The sequence below is a fragment of the Corvus cornix genome, chromosome 5, assembly GCF_000738735.6.
Source record: "Corvus cornix cornix isolate S_Up_H32 chromosome 5, ASM73873v5, whole genome shotgun sequence".
Taxonomy (NCBI): domain Eukaryota; kingdom Metazoa; phylum Chordata; class Aves; order Passeriformes; family Corvidae; genus Corvus; species Corvus cornix.
In genome coordinates this window covers 41,555,180-41,572,903 of record NC_046335.1, presented here as the reverse complement: position 1 = coordinate 41,572,903, position 17,724 = coordinate 41,555,180, and the positions used below count along the sequence as shown (strand labels likewise).

The 17,724-nt window shown below is 40.1% G+C and overlaps 1 protein-coding gene across 1 annotated transcript in view; it reads left to right on the top strand.

The window, feature by feature from the left end:
• The window catches only part of HSD17B12 (hydroxysteroid 17-beta dehydrogenase 12), an 83,965-nt gene that overhangs the window by 36,905 nt on the left and 29,336 nt on the right, over positions 1 to 17,724 (top strand). Inside the window, exon 4 of the mRNA XM_039552092.1 lies at positions 13,507 to 13,617. Within this exon, the coding sequence (XP_039408026.1) occupies positions 13,507 to 13,617 (111 nt within the window). The remainder of the gene's footprint in view (positions 1 to 13,506; positions 13,618 to 17,724) is intronic.

The following is a 17,724-nucleotide window of genomic DNA, read 5'->3' as shown; positions in this document are numbered from 1 at the left end:
CTCCTAAAACTGTTAGTCTTCCATAAGAACGGCTTACCAGGCCTGGCTGAAATACCACCTATTCACATAGTAGTGGCTGTCTAAAATCATAGTAAGGCAAGAAACATGCAGTCATTTCTCCATCTGAATATTCCCTCAGTTTGAAGCAAGTTTGATTTCATGGGCTCCAGCCATAAGGGTGATTTCTTTGCAACTAGAAGCTGTTGAAAGCGTTTTCCTTATATTACTTGTTGTCTTACCAAGTATACAAATTTATTGTGGGTAGCTTGCCCCTCCTCCCTCTTTTTTGTTTTGTTTGAATAAACTATTCAAAGATTAGACTGGGGACTGGTGAGCTCTTTTGAGGTGGTGAGTGTTCATAGTCATAAGATTATATGGAATGTGTTAATGTGTTTAAGAACCTGTGTTAGGGATCGTTTCTTCAGTAAGTGTGTAGTAAATGACTGTAATGGAAAAATAAGGAACAACTTTAGTATTTCAATCACAAATGGATATTTGTACAGGATCTGTTAGGAAAAAGCATCCTCAAGTCTCATGCTGACAAATGATTTTCCAATCAGAGCAAAGTATAATGTAACCCACAAGAATTCCTCTTCTAATCTATATCTCTTTTATTAAGGCATACTTCATGCAAGGTTATTAGTTTGTGCAGAGTATGTCAAGATGAAGGGAGAATGTAACTCTGTGAAAAGGTTTTGATAAGCAGGAGTAGGAGTTGTGTACTATAAAGCAGGTTTCTCAGTGTTATGATGTTGGGTAAAGAAACCTTCAAGACGATACTTCTGTGTTACCCTCCCTTGTCTTGCTTAGGCTTTCTACAATAGTCTGTGTACATAATGCAGATAATGGTAAGAACTACTCTCTTTCCAAGGTCATAAATGTATAATTTTGGCTTTAGTTTATTAAAAATTTCAGTGAATTTGTTAGTGGCACTGCTTTACTGTAAAGCACAATCCCCTAAGTTGAGCATCAGCACACTGTCCTGTACTAGGTTGTAAGGGGCTGCTGAGTGAATGGAGGGATGACTGAAACACTCCAGGACTTCAACTTGCTACACAGTAGCTGTTGTGCTAGCTCTGTGAAAGTCAGGGCAGACAGTTCTATTGATAAAAATGTCGCTGTCTCTGATTTTTAGTCCAATGTAAGATAGCATATGAAAGTGTTTTCTAGACAGAAAATTCTTCATTTCTATGTACATGTTTAAGTCGCAGAGAGCATTCCTTCTTAGAGCAAAGCTGTCATCAAGTTCTATCTTCCACTGATTTGGAAGTAATTGGCGTTGTTCATTAGTATCCTGCATTTAAGGCTGCCAGTGCAGTGTCTGGACCTACCTGTGATGCTCTGATCAATGCAGTGACAGTGTAAATGCAGCAGAACAGGTGCCACTGCCCGGGTAACCTGTGTAACTGCTGACACTTGCTGCCAACACATAAAGAAGCTACAACAAGGTGGTTTTTTTGGGGGGTTCACTGCAGTGGCTGTATGATAGTTTGCTGCATGAGTGTGGGCATGTGCAGTCACGTTTCTAGCAATGTTACATCAAGTTGTTTTGCAAAGTAAAACTAACTACAAATAATCTTGTTCTGGAATCAAACACCTATGTATGAAGTGACAAGCTTCCTGAAAGTGGTCATAACCCTTTCTGTAACCATGTGGATATCTCTTTCTCCCTGGGAATTAAGCATGACGCTGACAAGACAGATAAATCTACTGCTTGGAGATTCAGCACTTACATGATAGCTGCTGGGGGAGGTTCTCAGATTAAAAAAATAGGTACATGTACCTATGTGAAGCAGCCTGTAATACATAATTACTGTTAGGCCTCACCCAAACATTTTTCTGCTTCCTTTCCTAAACCATCCGAAATGAGATGACTCACACTGGGTTTTCAGAACACTTCTTTTGACAACACTGAGCCTACTGAAAGGCATACCTTGTTCATTGTGGCATATGCTGAAGGATTAGGATAGTCTGCATAATCAAGCAAGCCTGAATCGCACTTTGAGATCCTGCTAGGTTTTACCTGGACAGAATTGTCTTGTATTCAGTCTCTGCAGTCTGTTCAGATGTCGACATATATGAGGTGGGTGACTTTTTTAATGCTAGGGCTGTAATTACTTGAGTGGTTCACTTGCAGGCTTCTAAGGTAGCTTTAAACTTCCTTATGGTGGTCTATTGTTCTTCAAGAGCTTGCTCCTCTTGAGTAATGACTCTTAATCACTTTAAGGAAGAATGGCTGTTTAACTAATTCCAGTTCTTTGAGTTGTGTGATTCTGTGCATGTTTTTGGTTTCCTCCTCCTTTTCACTAACCAGTCTCATGCTTATCCTACTGAATGGGATAGATGCACTCTGTCACAAATAATGAGAGGGCTTTTGAGGATCAGGTGTGTTCATTCTATTTCAGAAGACTCTTCTTCCACTCACAGGATTGACTTCTACTAGGAGTGACATCTATTTACGAATTGCAAGTTGTATAACCACCATCATAAGGGAAGTACTGATACATCTTTCTGCATGTTAAATGCCAGTTGACCTGGAGCTGATTTTTTTTATGTGCATATGCACATTAAAGTGGCTGAACTGATGTTACAGGAATGCCAGATGTTCTGAATATGCAGCTCAGTTTGAGCAACAAAAATTAGTGGGTTAATTACAGGTAGTTAAAGACTTTAGAAGATTTTTCACTGTATTTTCAAGCATGTTTTAAAGCTATTTTTTTTACAGAGTACTTAGGTGTTGTAGGATTTGCCATGAAAGAGAAATTCTGCTTTCTGTTCCCTAAGAAATAGAGTATCAGCCACTGACTGAAGAAGGAATTTTGCATTTCCTCTTCAGTCGTCATGGACAACCTTTATGAGGAATTATATAAGTTTTATGGAAATATATTTGATCTTTTAATCAAGTTGTCACACACAAGCACAGACTATTAAGGTCACTATAAAAAATGCTTGTCTAGTTTAGTTCATGCTGCTTCACTGTTCCAGCACTTTTCTGAAGTGTCTGTAAGCATTGCATTGTTAAACACTTCCAAAGGTTCAGGGAGGATCAGAGAGAAAATTTCTCTCTGAATGGAGACAATTGTTTGAGTGCCACATAATGAGTCTATTCCTTGATTTGCTGTATTTAATAACAAGCATGGTCCAAGACATCTCAGGTGTTCTGTGCCAGCAGTTGGTTCTTGAACCATGGATTTGCAGGCAGAAAAGCTTCAGTTACTGCACTGGATAGGTTTGTTCTGAGAATTGAGAACTACTTTGGTGTAGAAATTCATTACCTAAGGGCTGCAATATGAAGAATGTAGTGCAGACGAGATAAGAAGGGAAAAAACTTCAAAGCTTGTCTATAGGGAAATTGTTAAAAGAATTTGGTATTGGTGTCCATTGTTAGCTGGTAGCTTCACAGGACAGGTCGTGGAGTTGTGCATGAGCTGCAAGAGCCAGGATAGAACTGTTGTAGCTTGTTGCTAGTGTTTCTGCTTGCAAGTCTAAGTAGCTACTTACTTGTAGGTGAGTTAATGTAAAAGCAACGTGGCAGATTCTGAGTTTGTCATCAGTTACTATATAATTAAAGGAAATTCCTATTTACTGCTTTAGAGTTGGTGGTTTAGTGTTACATACACCCAGGTGATAAAATTGGCTCCAGATAAATTGTTTGAATTGAGAGAAATCAATTGTTTTTCCAATGTATTCTCACAAATGAACATTTAATTGGAATACACTGTAAGCCTTTCATACTGTTGGAGAACTAACGTCCAAAACTTTGATTCTGCTACATGTCTGTAAGAAAATACAGGTTTCTTTTAGAAGGAAATATTGGTTTTTTGCAATTAAAATCTATGTAGTTGACTATTTCATTCCAATACATTTCCTCAGCCCAGTGTGTAGTGTATCTAAGCTGCTCAGTCATGGTAGTCTCATCTTGAACTACTCTTTCACCGTAAGATTTTGGCTACTATAATCTGATAACTGTCATGCTTATACTTGGGATCTGTTGTCTTCTTGCTTTTCTGGCATGATTTTTGAGTACAAAAATGGGATGTGGTGCCAAAACCAGAAATGTTTCTTCTCCATTTCCTAGGCAGGTGTGTTTTACAATTTTCTTGGTAACTAGGTTGCAGGCAGCATTCTGAAGCAGACCTGATGCTGACCCCTGTTCTTGTGCCTCATCCCTTACCATGTCCCACTGCAACAAACGGGCCATGCTCCCAGGAGGAGCTGATGCTGACCCCTGTGCTTGTGCCTCATCCCTTACCATGTCCCACTGCAACAAATGGGCCATGCCCCCAGGAGGAGTCTGACCCCTGCAGATGCTCACCTGCACCTCCCTTGGAGCACTTGGCTCTTTCACCTCTGCCCTGTCACTTGGATTTCCTCCCTGCTGTGCCCTGGTAAATCCTCCTCACATTTTGGAGCTGGCAAGTAAGAATATTTGTGTTTAATAGAGGAGGCTGAAATGCAGACGAGCTCTGTGAGGAAGGGGACATCTTCTTAGTTTTCTTGCACAGAAATGACAAGGTTCGCTTGCCTGAGTTTAACTTGAAGGCTAAGTGAATCCAGCAGTTATTCTGACCTTTTGTGATCTATTTCAAGGTAAATGAATGTGTTTGCAGCCTTCTATCATCTGAGCCAGGTTCAGCTTGACATACTTGAAATCCCCATATATTTCTTGAACTTGGCAAAATGGCTTCAAATATTTTAGACTTGTTTTGATGCACTGAAGTCACCTTTCACATGAAGCTGTAGTGTGAGGATCTTTGATTCAAAATGAGCTCTTGGATTTTATCTCTGAAGAAAGTTTCCCTGGATGAAGTGAACAAAGTTCTCTTGGTTTTGCCTTGCATAAGCCACTTACTAAAGGAGCAGTTGGCAGGCATTGTAGAGAGCTGACAGAGGATTCAAACTGAATTAATTTTTATTAATTTTTTTAATAAATTAAATAGATAACCCTGATGTAAAAGGTAGAACAATTGGAAAGGGAGCTTATTTTTAATTTTTAATTTCTTTCTTCTTTAAGAATTCTGCTTCTGTGGTTTTGGCTGGATTTTTTTCCCCCTTAGTGCCTCTTTTTTTATCATCTTCTCTTGAATTTTCTCAGTGATGTTTTGCCAGGATAAATTTGAAGAAATTGACCAGAAAACTTAGAGAGAAACACTTGACAGATGTCCTGCAAGCTACAGGATGCACTCCTAAAACTACTTCACCTCTTAGGAGAGTTTTGAGGCAGCAACATGGTAGGACAAGCCACATGTAAAATGTTCTGCAGATGACTAGTGATATCCTTGCAGAAGGACCTTGTTTCCTTATCATCTGTCAGCATATGGAATAACAGACCACTTGTCACAGGTGGTTTTAAGGATGAAAACTACTTTAGGAAGTTTACTGGTCAGTGTCATGGGTTTGACACAACAGTAGGTGAGCTGGCAAGCTCTAGGAGATGGTGCTTTCTCACATCTGGCAGGACTTGAGTGAGCCTCTTCCAGAAAGAAGGTGCTTGCTGTGAACCTCACTGCCAGTGTGTTTCTATGCAGTATTTATTAATAATTTGTAAACCCAGAAAGTCCAGGGAAAGAAATATGTAAAAGTTATTTAAATGTGAATTAGATGCTTTGGGATTCCTTGTCTGAATGTAAACACAGCAGAAGTAGCCTCTTCCTCTTCTCAGGTACTCTGTATATTGTGCCTGGAGGATAAGGACTAACTCTGGGTCTTGAGTCTTAAAGTTTTACATGTTAGGTAATTGGATTGATGGGCCAGTGACTTCATTGGTACTTTTGAAGCCCAGACTTGAACAACCAGGAATTGTCATCCCTGCAAACATTCAGGGTCACTTCTGCCTCTGCCTGGCAGTAGTTGGGTGCAGGAATATGTTGCATTTTCTGTAACACACAGAAACTCAATGCTTATCTCTGCTAACAACCTATTTGTAACATAAGGCTTTAGGGATGCCAAAACAAGAGCCCTTGTGCCGGTCTCTGGGCCATTAAACACCTTCTGTTAACAAGAAAGCTGCAATCTATTGCTTATCACTTTCAGTGTAAAATAAGCTTAACATTACATGAAAAGATAAGTACTGGATTGTTGTCATGTTGGATTGGGTGAAAGTCTGTTTTGCAAATCTGCTTTAAGCCAATTGGTGGAAGCTCTATTGCCAAGAGACTTAAAATTAGGCCTTTTAAGTGTCTCTGCAGGGAATACTCTCTCTCTGGCACAAGAAAGGACTGAATGGTGCAAACAGTGCTGTCCTCCTTCTGCAACTTCCTTCTGTGAATGTGTATTTTAGTCTTATGCCACTTTTTTAGCAGGTTAAGTTCCATTACATCAAGTCCTCTTTATCTGTCAAAGCTGTAAAAATCCCTGATAGACTTCTCTGCTGAGGAAATGGTGATAGTCACTTTTATGTTTTTTCAGGAATATGTTGTGGTGAGGAAAAACTAGTTAATACCTCTCCATAGAGAAAGGAAACTCAGTTGACTTGTATTGCACAACAAATTCTTAAGAAGAAGTCCTTGAATATGAGAAATAAACAATTTTCGATATGGTGTAGCTACTGTATAAAAGTATGCCTGCTGTGTCATTCCTTAAGCATGTGCCACACTTCCAGTGCTGAACTGGGTACTCTATTACCTTGAGCACTGCATGTGGACTAATTAACAATGTATTTTCCCTTACAAGTAACACTTTGGAGAACCCTGAAAACTGCTTTTAAATGCCTGTCTTTGGGATACAGCAAACATTTTACTGGGGGTGCTGAATTGGAGGTATAAAAGATAATGCTGAATTAGCCTAGAAACTTGTTTCCCTTCTTATATTTGCTTTAATTCAAGTAGAGTGACTGACTTAGATGTCTTGAAATTGATGTGAGAGTAAGGGCACAATTTTTTTTTGTTAATCCATGGTATGACACCTTTTAGTCTCTATGAGTGACCCTAAATTTTTCTTAAAAAGTGTTTTTTCTAGTCTTTCTGAAATTCATTCTGTTGAGCCTAAATCTGAAAAGTGTTGATTTTTTTTTTTAATCGCTATTGTTCTAATAAGTATATGGCTGAAGAATTTAGACTTTATTTTGCAAAAAGTGATGCAAAATTTATGTTTACATGTATGCACATATCAAGTGTACACATTGTCACAGTCAGACAATAATTATGACATTAAGGGAAAGGAAATTTGACAGGAAGTATGGGAAATAGTCCATATGACCTTCCTAAAACGATTCAGTAAATTAAAAATAGCTCTCTTCATGGTTAGTAAAAACAAGTACATCAATGAATATAAAAAAAAATTCTTGTCGAGGGAGTTGAAAACAGTGTTGGGGAAAGAGGAGAGAAGGAAGGGGAGTTTGTGCAATGCTGCCTGCTACACAATAGCAACCTTCCCACACTTCATGTTGTGCTTTCCCCTGAAACAGCTTGGGAGTGTTCCCCGACCAACTCATTGTGCAGCTTCAGCCAAAGTGGGTATTTTGGGGTTGTGGTGAGGAGAGCTATTCTGGGAGTCACGACTCCTGATGGCACGAGGGCGGCCGCACGTGCGGTGCCCTGGAGCCTCTCGTGCGTGGCCCGCTGCGGTGCGCTGGAGCGAGGGGTGTGCGTGGGAGCATCGGAGCTCAGCTCGCCTGGCTGCCTGCAATCACAGCAGCATTTGCAAACATTGCCATGCCCCGAGTGTGCAGCCCCCCTGGCTGTCAGCCTCTGCAGCTGTTTGTCACAGGCGGCTTGATTTTGTGTTTTGAGTTAGCTTGGTAATTAGAACAAGCTTGATTTAGAAAAGCTTACAATGTTGAGCATAATATTTGGGTGAATGGCCTTATTGATTGATCCTGTGTTGCTCAGACTGTGTTTCTGACTTGGTTAGTGTGTCTTAGAAATTGTAATATATTTTGATGTAATGGAAGTCAAAGGGGAGCAAATGGAGGCAACTATTAGTAAAGTGTGTTTTCCCTCTGTTTTGTAGTAATAGTACTGTATATACACATTACAAACTTACATGCCCCAGTGGCTCAATGGTTTGTGGACTTCTGAAGTCATCTGTGAAAGCTGAGAAGTGAAGAACTAACTTTTATATGTCAGTGTATATTGAAACTTAAGGTTAACAGAACATTTAAAATAAGGTCTTTTTTTACCTGCTGTATAGTTCTGCGTGATTGGATTTTTTAAAATATTCACTCTTTTTAAGGAAGCTGTTTCTGAGATTACATGTGCAACTGCTGCAGTATGTAAGGAGTTCCCTGGAAGTCCTGCATGTGTACTTGAATAAAAGGAATCAGAACCTATTCCTAGGTGCTTGACCAAGTGTGCATATGCACATACTGTTAAAAATGTATAGAAGCATAGCAACTACTGTTAAATTGTAGGCAGGTATCTTAAGCTATGCAGGAACAGCATATCCTTCCTTTGCAACAGGTGCAACAGAGCTTCTTTTTAGCTATTTCTTAGGTTATCAGTATTCGGCTCCAGAATTTTACACCCTTCAAAATGTTCAGAGAAAGCTAGCTCTTGTTATACCCAGCTGATTTTAACATGCTTTTACATGGTGAATATATCACTGTGTAATAACAGTCTGCTATCACCAGTCTTGGAAGTATGTGGTACTTCTGGAAAACAGATTCCATCCATCCATGACACTGGGAGTTAGTTCTGTGAACTCTGAAAGTCCCAAATTGGATACATTCCCAAAATGAATTGTCTCTCCCTTAAAACCAACCAAATACTTTGTAGAGCTCTCAGCAGCCACTCTATAGTCTTAAACTCTTCATCTCTGTCCTGCATAGATGAGTACTAAAAAGCAGGAGGTTTTAATGTTTTGCTTTCATCTCATCTTCTTACCCTATACTGGAAGGTTACAAACACTGTTTCTGGAGACTGGGTGCTGCATTAGGGTGAGTTTTACCACTGCAGTGATCTAGGAAAGATGGCATCTTTATTTGTGGAGGTAGTTGATTCTCCTTACCTAAACACATTTGTCCTCTCCTGTATGATGAAAAATGGAGAGCTGTTTTTCTACTGCTTTGAATCTCTGACCGTCCTGAAGCTGAAGACCAAGCGAGACTTCTTTTATGTTTCTGCAAGCCAGTTGCATTATACTACATCACTGTGATGGCAATATTTATATGACTTTGAATGTAAAGTGGTGAGATGCTTCAGTTCTAGCAAGAGTTTTTAATGTCCTTTCCCTGATCTTGAAAGAACCATCCCCATTACCTGCTTACAGTGTGGGCCTTGTATCCCAAACCTCTCTGTTGCAAAGTTGACTGGATTTGCCTCAACATTCTTGGTGCAAATTCAAGCTGCTATAGCAAACTGCTTTGAAAACAGGTGGTACAAGAACTAATGTTATTTTATTAGGGGTGAAGATCTTGTAGTTCTGTGTCCCAGCACAGTATGACAGACACCCTGACACTGCTGCTCTTGGGTAAACTGGGTTGCTTCTCCTGACCACCAAACTGGTCTGTTTGCTGTCACATTGACGTACACAAGCTTGCTCCTCTTGGGGAACCTTCTTTGAAGCCCACTTTATCTGTGTCTGAAAATTTCTTTAGCATTTTCTTAGCCTGTCAACCAAGATTTCAGTTTAGGGGGGCTGCTGATTTGAATAATTTTCAGGCTTCAAAGAATTTTTAAAAAAATTAAAAAAAAAAAAAAAAGGAAAATGTATGCCTCCTAACCATTTTATAGTTCTTTGTTTTTTATTATTTAGGGTGTAGCTCACTGTAGTTTCTAGCTTTTTGTTTTTTTTTTTTTTTTTTAATTACAGTGTGATCCTTTTTTTCCTGGTGTTTTAGGTAATGTGGTGCTATTTTGCCAGTGAATCTTTTTAGTAGACAAGGTGTGCCCTACTTTGCCTGATAGTTAAGATTAGCATTTTCCTTGCATAGCAGGACTGGATACATTTCCTGTAAGTCAGACATATCTGGCCTTTGGAATTAATTAAGTTTTTGCTTCACCTACTGATGTTGTAACTGATGATCTTAGATGAGAAATCAGGCAAGTGTTGTCCTGTTGGCTGTTCCTTGGGATGGTTATAAGTTTTTTAATGTTTATTTTGAGTAAGTAACACCTTAACCAAGGTTTGAGACACTATGTGGAGTCCTCTTCTGAGGATACTGAAGGTAGTGTGTTCTTCAAGGGATTATATGTGAAAGTGTTTGTACTTCTGATGGTGTGAAGAATGTAGTTAAATAGTGTATTTGTTTCCAGACTGTCTCATCCTGTATTGTGCAGGAATGCACAATGGGAACATACTTCAGGAAGTCAGTAGTTCTTGTACCACTGCAAAAATAGGCACTTTTTTCAGTTATCTTTCAATGTATATTTTATGTACTGCTTTTGTTTGCATGACCACTGTATCAGACTGCGCTGTGCCTCTGCCTCTGGAGTCTGTGTTCTTGGGTTGCTCTCTGGATCTTAGGAAGAATACATCCCAGTATCTTCTGCAAAAGTTCACTCCGTCTTTTTGTCTTGTACAGTGTTGATACCAGCCTGTTCTATCACCATTGGGATTATTGGTTCATTCAGCTTTTCCACAGCATGAAAATTTGCTCATGGTCAACAACTTGCTTCTCAAATGATGATGTGATTGCAGAAGATCATGTCTGCATTTATTGGTTTACCAGGATTCTGTTGAGCACAGTTGGTGTCTTGCTAAATTATTAGATGTCTTGACTGAGGCAATACAGACCCTGAAAATTAACTGGACGTGTGAATGTTTAGGTTAAAACTTATTTGTAGGTACTGATCTCACCTGAGTTTTTTCGTGAATGAGATGATTAAAATACTGGTGTGTCAGAATTAAGAATTGTGAAAGAGACCTGCTGAATTTCCTTTCCCATCTTGTGGGTAGGTGATGACTGACTGCTGCACAACTGCTGACAACATGGTGTTGTAATATTCAGTCTCCTGCTAAGGACCATTTGAAGTACCAGTTCCAAAAACAAAACATCAGATCCACTTTTCAAAATATCATCAGGAATGCTGGACTTGCTGGCAGGTAATAGGTCTTTCGGGTCCTCTAGCTGTGACTGCAAAAATTGGCTTAGTTTCCTCCTTTCACTCCCTGCAGCTCTCAAGTACCTCCTGGTCCTCAAGCTGAAAGCTCCATTAATGAGTTTCAGATTTTGTCTTGGACAGCAATAGCCCAGACACTCCTAGATGCCCTGGATAAGGACATAGCCTATTTGCTTCTTTCTCTATTAATCTACATCCCAGTGCCTTTTTGGCAGATAAAATAGGAATGTGCTCTACTCTCTCTTCTAGCCCATCTGTTTGGGAACATCTTAATCCTTAAGGTCAAGGAAATTCCCTTTTCCATTTTTTCATGCAGAGCAGGGCACACCTGCTCTCCTTTGCACCTTGTGCTCTGACTGCTAGACCAAGTTTACGCAGAAGTGACTTAATGCTATTTGCATTGTCATTTGACGTGGAACTGTTTTCTCAGGTGTATCTCCTCGTCTTTTCCCTGAGGTGGTGGATCATCCCACCTGTTGCAGGTTCTGGGACAGAGCACAGGGTATGCAAAAGTTATAGGATACCTGAAAGCTGTCGTGAAATGGGGAAGGAGGGTTTGATCAGCTGGTGGTAGCTGCTGGGGCAAGACAGCCTTGCATGTTTGTGTGAGCAACTGCACAAAGACCTTGTCCTCTGGCTGTACCAGTGGGCAGCCCTCTACTTTGCATATGTTTTTATACATTGTACTGTGCAGCCTCTGCCCACAAAGGGTGCTGCATCTTTTTATAGGTGTATTGCTTAACTACCATAAGTGTAATGGCTCTTTGCTACTTTTCTAAAGGCTCAAAGAAGGGTCTTATATGAATAGTAGTGTGAGCACTTTCTATTTATTTTTTTCTATTTATAGTGTTAGGTCTTCACAGATTTTTGTCTTTACCTTGTCCTCTTAGTATCTCTATAGTGATTTCAGAAGGCTTTGAAGATAGATTGGTAACAATCCTAACGAAGTGTGTTTAGTATAAAAAGGACAGTACCAATTGAGCAAATTTGTCAGAATGGTGTTTGGGTCCTTTAAGCAACTTGCATTTCATGAAGCATCTGAGTGGCAGTGAAGACAGCTGCAGATCCCACAAAACAGTTAAAAATGACATGTGTGCATGTGTGTAAAGTGTGTGACTTGGGCTTTGCCCATCCAGTCCATTTGCAAGTATGAGATGAGCCTCTAATGTTGCCCTCAATTCTGTGTCCTGTAAGAAACCAAACGTGTGTGCTAAACATTAGAACAGCTGTGTTCAAAAATAGACCATTTCTCTGCCCCCCCCCTCCAGTGTTGAACTTGATTTTCTTCTGACGCGATCACAAGACTGCTGCTGCAGTAGGGGCTTAATGCTATTTACGTCGTCATTTGACATAGCAACATCTCTCAGGGGATTTTTAAACAATGCAGCTGTTCAGGAGAGATGAAGAGGTTGAGGATGGGGAGAGGGAAAAGGAGCAGAAATAATTTCATCTGTTATTGGGGATATTGTGGGGGGGAGGGGAGGCAGCCAGCAAACCAGTGAGTTCAGTAGATTCATGATTCTGCATGAATGGATGGCAGGATCATGGGAGTCGCGGCTTTCCCTTGAATGGGAAGGAGCATCATGGGAATCTGGCTGCTTCTAATCTTTTTTTGTGAATGATTCTTTTCCTTTAACATGGCACTGGTTTTTATGAATGGCTCTGGGGGCAAAGTGCTGCAAAACCCTTCTCAAGCTGTACACAGGTGCCTTAAGGAACACTAGGGTGGGAGTCGGGTGCAGCAGAACAGAGATGCTGCAATGTTAAGCTGCTATTCTGCTCTTTTGAAGTCTGAGAGGACATTGTAGTGCTTTTGATTCAGTATAATTTAGCTTGATGAAAGCAGAGTTGCTTTTTATATGAAGTATTTTTACTACTTGCCTTCTTCTCTTTCAAAATGTAGTTGCCAACGTGTATTTTTCCTGTTCTAGTAAGGGTGGAGATGACAGAACATCAGAAGGGCTTTGGAATGATAGCATTTGAAGTTCTGCTCTTCTTGTTCACCCACATGTTCCCTTTTTGATATGTGTTAAAAAAACCCTGAAGATTCAAAAAGTTTTAGGGGACCAGAAGTGAGAATGGAAATGGAGGGCAATAAAGAATTGTTCTGCTTGGTCTGAAGCAACTCATTTGCCATTTGGCTTAAGTTGAAAAAAAATGTTCCTGTCAAGCTGTATTTGAACATGGTTGTGTACATATATTTCCAGATTTCTCCATTTTTGCTGTTCTATGCAAAGGTGTATAATTTGCTTTCTTGCCACCTTTCTTGTCCCTTACAAACAAAATGTGCTGAATCATTTGAGAATTTATATTCTCACCAAAAGTAGCTTAATGTCACAAACTTCCTGTGCAGGTAATGTTAAAATTCAGGGATTCCTGTTCCAGAGGTGAAAATGTTCATGTGTAATGCTAGCTCTTATAATGTTTTGTAAAACCTAGTAACTGATACAGTCTTAATATCTGAATGGTAAACTATTTCAAACTTTTCAAAACTGTTTTTTTCTAGGGGAAAAGTACAAAGTGGAAACAAAAGTCATTGTGGCAGACTTTGGAGAGAGAGAAGATATTTACAATGGAATCAAAGCAGGATTGGAAGGCCTGGAGATTGGTGTTTTGGGTTTGTATCAGATCTAAGTCTTTCATTGTGATGTTTTGTCTTGACATGCCTACTAACTTCTTCCCATACTGAAGTTTATTGAAACCAATTCACAGAAGCTATTATTTATCTGACTAAGGCTTTGTTGCTGTTAATACACTACATGAGATGGTGCTTGCATATGTGCCTACTTTCTAGGAATTTGTGATGCTTACTGAATGTGTTCAGTGTGTTTTTCTGTGATTGTTGGAGGCCTTTGACTGCAGCTTATGACTGCATGCACCATGACTTGAACACTTGGGGTTGTTGAGCCTGGAGAAGAGGAGGTCTCTCGCCGGGGAGACCTTGTTGTGGCCGTTCAGTACTTAAAGGAGGCTTGTAAGAAAGATGGGGACACTTCTTAACAGGGCCTTTGCAATAGGACTGTTGCAAGGAGCAATGGCTTTAAACTAAAAGAGTGTGGGTTTAGGTTAGGTATAAAGAAGAAAAAGTATTGAAACATTGGAGCAGGTTGCCCAGAGGAGGTGGTGGATGCCCCATCCCTGGGAACATTCAAGGCGGGGTTGGACGGGGCGGTGAGCAACCTGACCTGGCTGAAGACATCAGGGGAGTTGGACTAGATGCCCTTTAAATGTCTATGATTCTATGACCTAATACCATCTTAGATCCTAAACAAGCTTCACATACTTTAGCTTAGGAGATACTCAGTTTAGGAGTAGAGCCCTGTGGGAGAAGCGTGAACTTTTAATTACAGGGCTGTTGGAATTCAGTCCTTACAATAGAACATCAAGTAACTGTCTCCTGCTTCAAAAGTCTTAAGCCTTTTCTGGTCATGTTGGTAAGCTGTGTTTCTTTTGCTGATAGGAACACAATATGCCTGAGTATGGTTTGCTACATTGCAGGAGTGTAGGTGGTGTGGGAGTCCTTGAAAAGACAAGGTGATCCCTCCAGTTACTATGTCAAATGTAGAACTGAGGTGATTTCAAATAGATGCTTCATCACAAGCTGAGAAGAGTTTCAACATAACAGCAGTTTACCTGAATCTTCTTTGAACAGTGGGGTAAAGGCAGTTGCTTATTGGTTTTTTGGGTTTTTTCCCTTGGAAGCACATATGCCTGTGCATATCCTGTATTTCTATGGTTAGTCAATATAGGGATGACAACCTGTGATGGTTAAACACATAAAAAAATCACATGGCTCAGACATCTACTAGTACATGTCATATGATAAAGCACTCTTCACTACGAAACTCATTTTACTAACCTGAAGTGCAATAATTGCAGCTGCAAGCTGTGGAGTATTTTAGGCACATTTTGAAACAAATTTGTTACACATGTGATATACTGTATGAACTTTGTTGCTAATAGATGAATCTTGTTGTACAATGTTTGAAAATAACACTCAAGAAAATAGTGTATATAAAAATGCAATTTAAAAATAACATTGAAGGATAAAGCCCTTGTGTTCCCACTACTTCTAACAGACGTGAGTACATACAACTCATGGCATCCAGTATTTAATTGCTATAAAAATTCAAAGGCATTGGAGTAACTTCAAATGGCAAGGATGTGTTTTGTGTAAAGAGTAGTTGTGACACAACTGTGAATGCCTTGTTTCTTCTTTCTGAAGGAAATAAGTTCCAAAGAAACTTTGAAGAGTAAAATTAATTTACATTCTAATCTGTCCTGTCAAAATCTACTCAGGGAGTGTAGGGCTTGCAAGCTGCCTGTCACATAGCAATTGCTACAGAATGGTAGATCATTTAAATGTCTCAAAACACCAGCAAACCTTTTACTGTGCAAGGTACATAGCTGCACTGGAAGGGTTTTTATTATTTCTCAGGCTGTGATTAGGTTATGGTGATTCACAAAATCATGAAAATCTGACTTTTTATAGCCTTGCACAAACTGGGCACTAAAGCAGTGTGTGTGTGTCAAGTTTTGTGTAAGGTTGTTACAGGAAACCAAAGCGCGTTCCTCAAACAGAGCCAGCTTCTTGCTTTTATTTGCATGAGCACCTTGGCTAAAAACATGGTAAAAATAGCAACTAAATGCTCTAGAGCTGTGTATTCTCTAGCTGAGTTCCTCTGCTTTTTTTTTTTTCCTCTTGCAGCCATTGTCAGTGCAGGTTTACAAAAACCTCTTTTCCAACTAATCACTAGCAGTTTTTAGTAGATCTTGTGCTCAAGATCACAAGATAACATGATATGTAGGTATTTTCTTTTCCCCAGAGATAGCTGCAGTAATAGAAACCACTTGCCAATGTAATTTTTCCACACAGATGATGGCCACTCCAGAAAGACAGTATTTTAATTTTTTATGGTAATTAACTCCATGCTTTAGCGCCGTGTATTTTAAATTCTGTAGCATTTGTTGCAATCCAGAATGTAGCTTTTGTTGAGCTGTGTTTTTCACGTTTGTGTGAGGGAAAACATGGATTTAAATGCGAACAGCCATAAGGGTTGATTTCTCAGGTTCCAGCATATTTCCTTCTTTCAGGTCTCGTTTGGAACAGTAGGTATGAGGAGCATTGGTAGCACAGCACAGTTGCCAGTGATCAATGCTGATTATTTTTTAACCTTATACTTGGAGACATAGGAGTCTCCACACGTACTGCTCAAGAACAAGCTTCTAATTATGGACTTGCACAGAGTCTAACTAAAGTACTTACAGATTGAAATCCTTGTAAACTTCTTATTTGGAAGCTTCTTCTCACCCACGTAGGAAGGCTAAAAGAGTTTGCATAATGTTTTGCTGTGTGTTCAAAACAGCGTCTGTCAGTGACTTCGAACATGTGCTAGCTACAGCAATATGTTAAATAAACAGAGGTGGGAAATCTTCCTTTTGCCATTCTTAAATAGCTCTGATTCTTAAAAGGAGTTTGTGCTGGACAGTATCTTACCCTGTTGCTATCCATTTTTTTCTAGTTAAAATACAGTGGTACAACCCAAAACCTGATTTTTTTTTAATGGTTTGTTACATACTTGCAGCAGAGATGATTGCAGAAAGTGGAAGGGTGCATATCTGGGACCCAGCCTGCAGTAAGGGGTGTGAATTTTGTGTGACTGTCTCTGTAGCGTGAATCATAAAAGCGTTCTAAATTCAGAGAGAATTGCCAAGGTTAGTCCCATAACCCTGCCACAATTCATAGCCAAAATCCTTTCCAGAGAGATGGAACAAAAAAAATAGTTTATTTTTGGATGAAAAGAAGAAAAAAATCTGGTTCACTCTGGCAGTAGCAAGACTGGGTCTTCTTCCTTTTAAAAACTTCTCACTCTTTCTAAATATAGCAAATGTCTACTGGGAATTTGCCAACGCCCTGTTCCCCTCAATTCCTCACCTCAATTTTTAAAGGTTATCTAAAAGTTAAAAATTTGAAACACACAGCATGACTAATGAACTTCCATAAATACACTAAGATGTGGACTAAAAGAGCTTGAGGGAATTCCAAATGAAGTTGGTGCACTTGGCCAGAATCTCTTCCTCCTGTTTCTTGCACATCCTGCATCCCTACTGCTACTTAAATTATCTTTCAGGCTGTGTCTTAAAACAATAGCTTTTGGCACAGGTGGAGGGGCTATTTTATTTCATTTTTTGAAAAAGGCATCAGTGCCTTTTGACGACGCTTCTTGTCCCCGTGCAGACTCCTGCCTGGAGGTGCACAGTGCTGCTGAGCATACATAGCACTTTGGGATTCTCTGGGGTGTAAGACACTATATAAATGTAAAATGTTGCCACAGCAACCACATGTCACGCGATTCACTTGCGTAAGATGAACAACAGATACTTAGGAAGCGGAGATCCCTTTTGGTTGCTGCTTTTTGTCTCCATATCAATGTGCTCTATGGAGTTGGAGGCTGCAGAGCAGCACTGTTTCCGAACAGAATTAGAAGTTCTCTCCTGTTGGGGCTGGGATTTAGAGAATGGGTATCGGTTTCACGTCCGAGAATGAAACCGTGCCAGTGTAAAGTATTGGGGGGGGGAAAAAAAGATCTTGGCGGTTTAAATAATTCGCTGCAGATGTGGGGGTGACGGGGAGAAGGGTTTCCCGCGGGGAATCTCCGAGCAGGGAGGCCGGGCGGCGGAGCGGGTCGCCGGAGGCGGCGGCTGCCCCGCGGGGCGGGGGGCG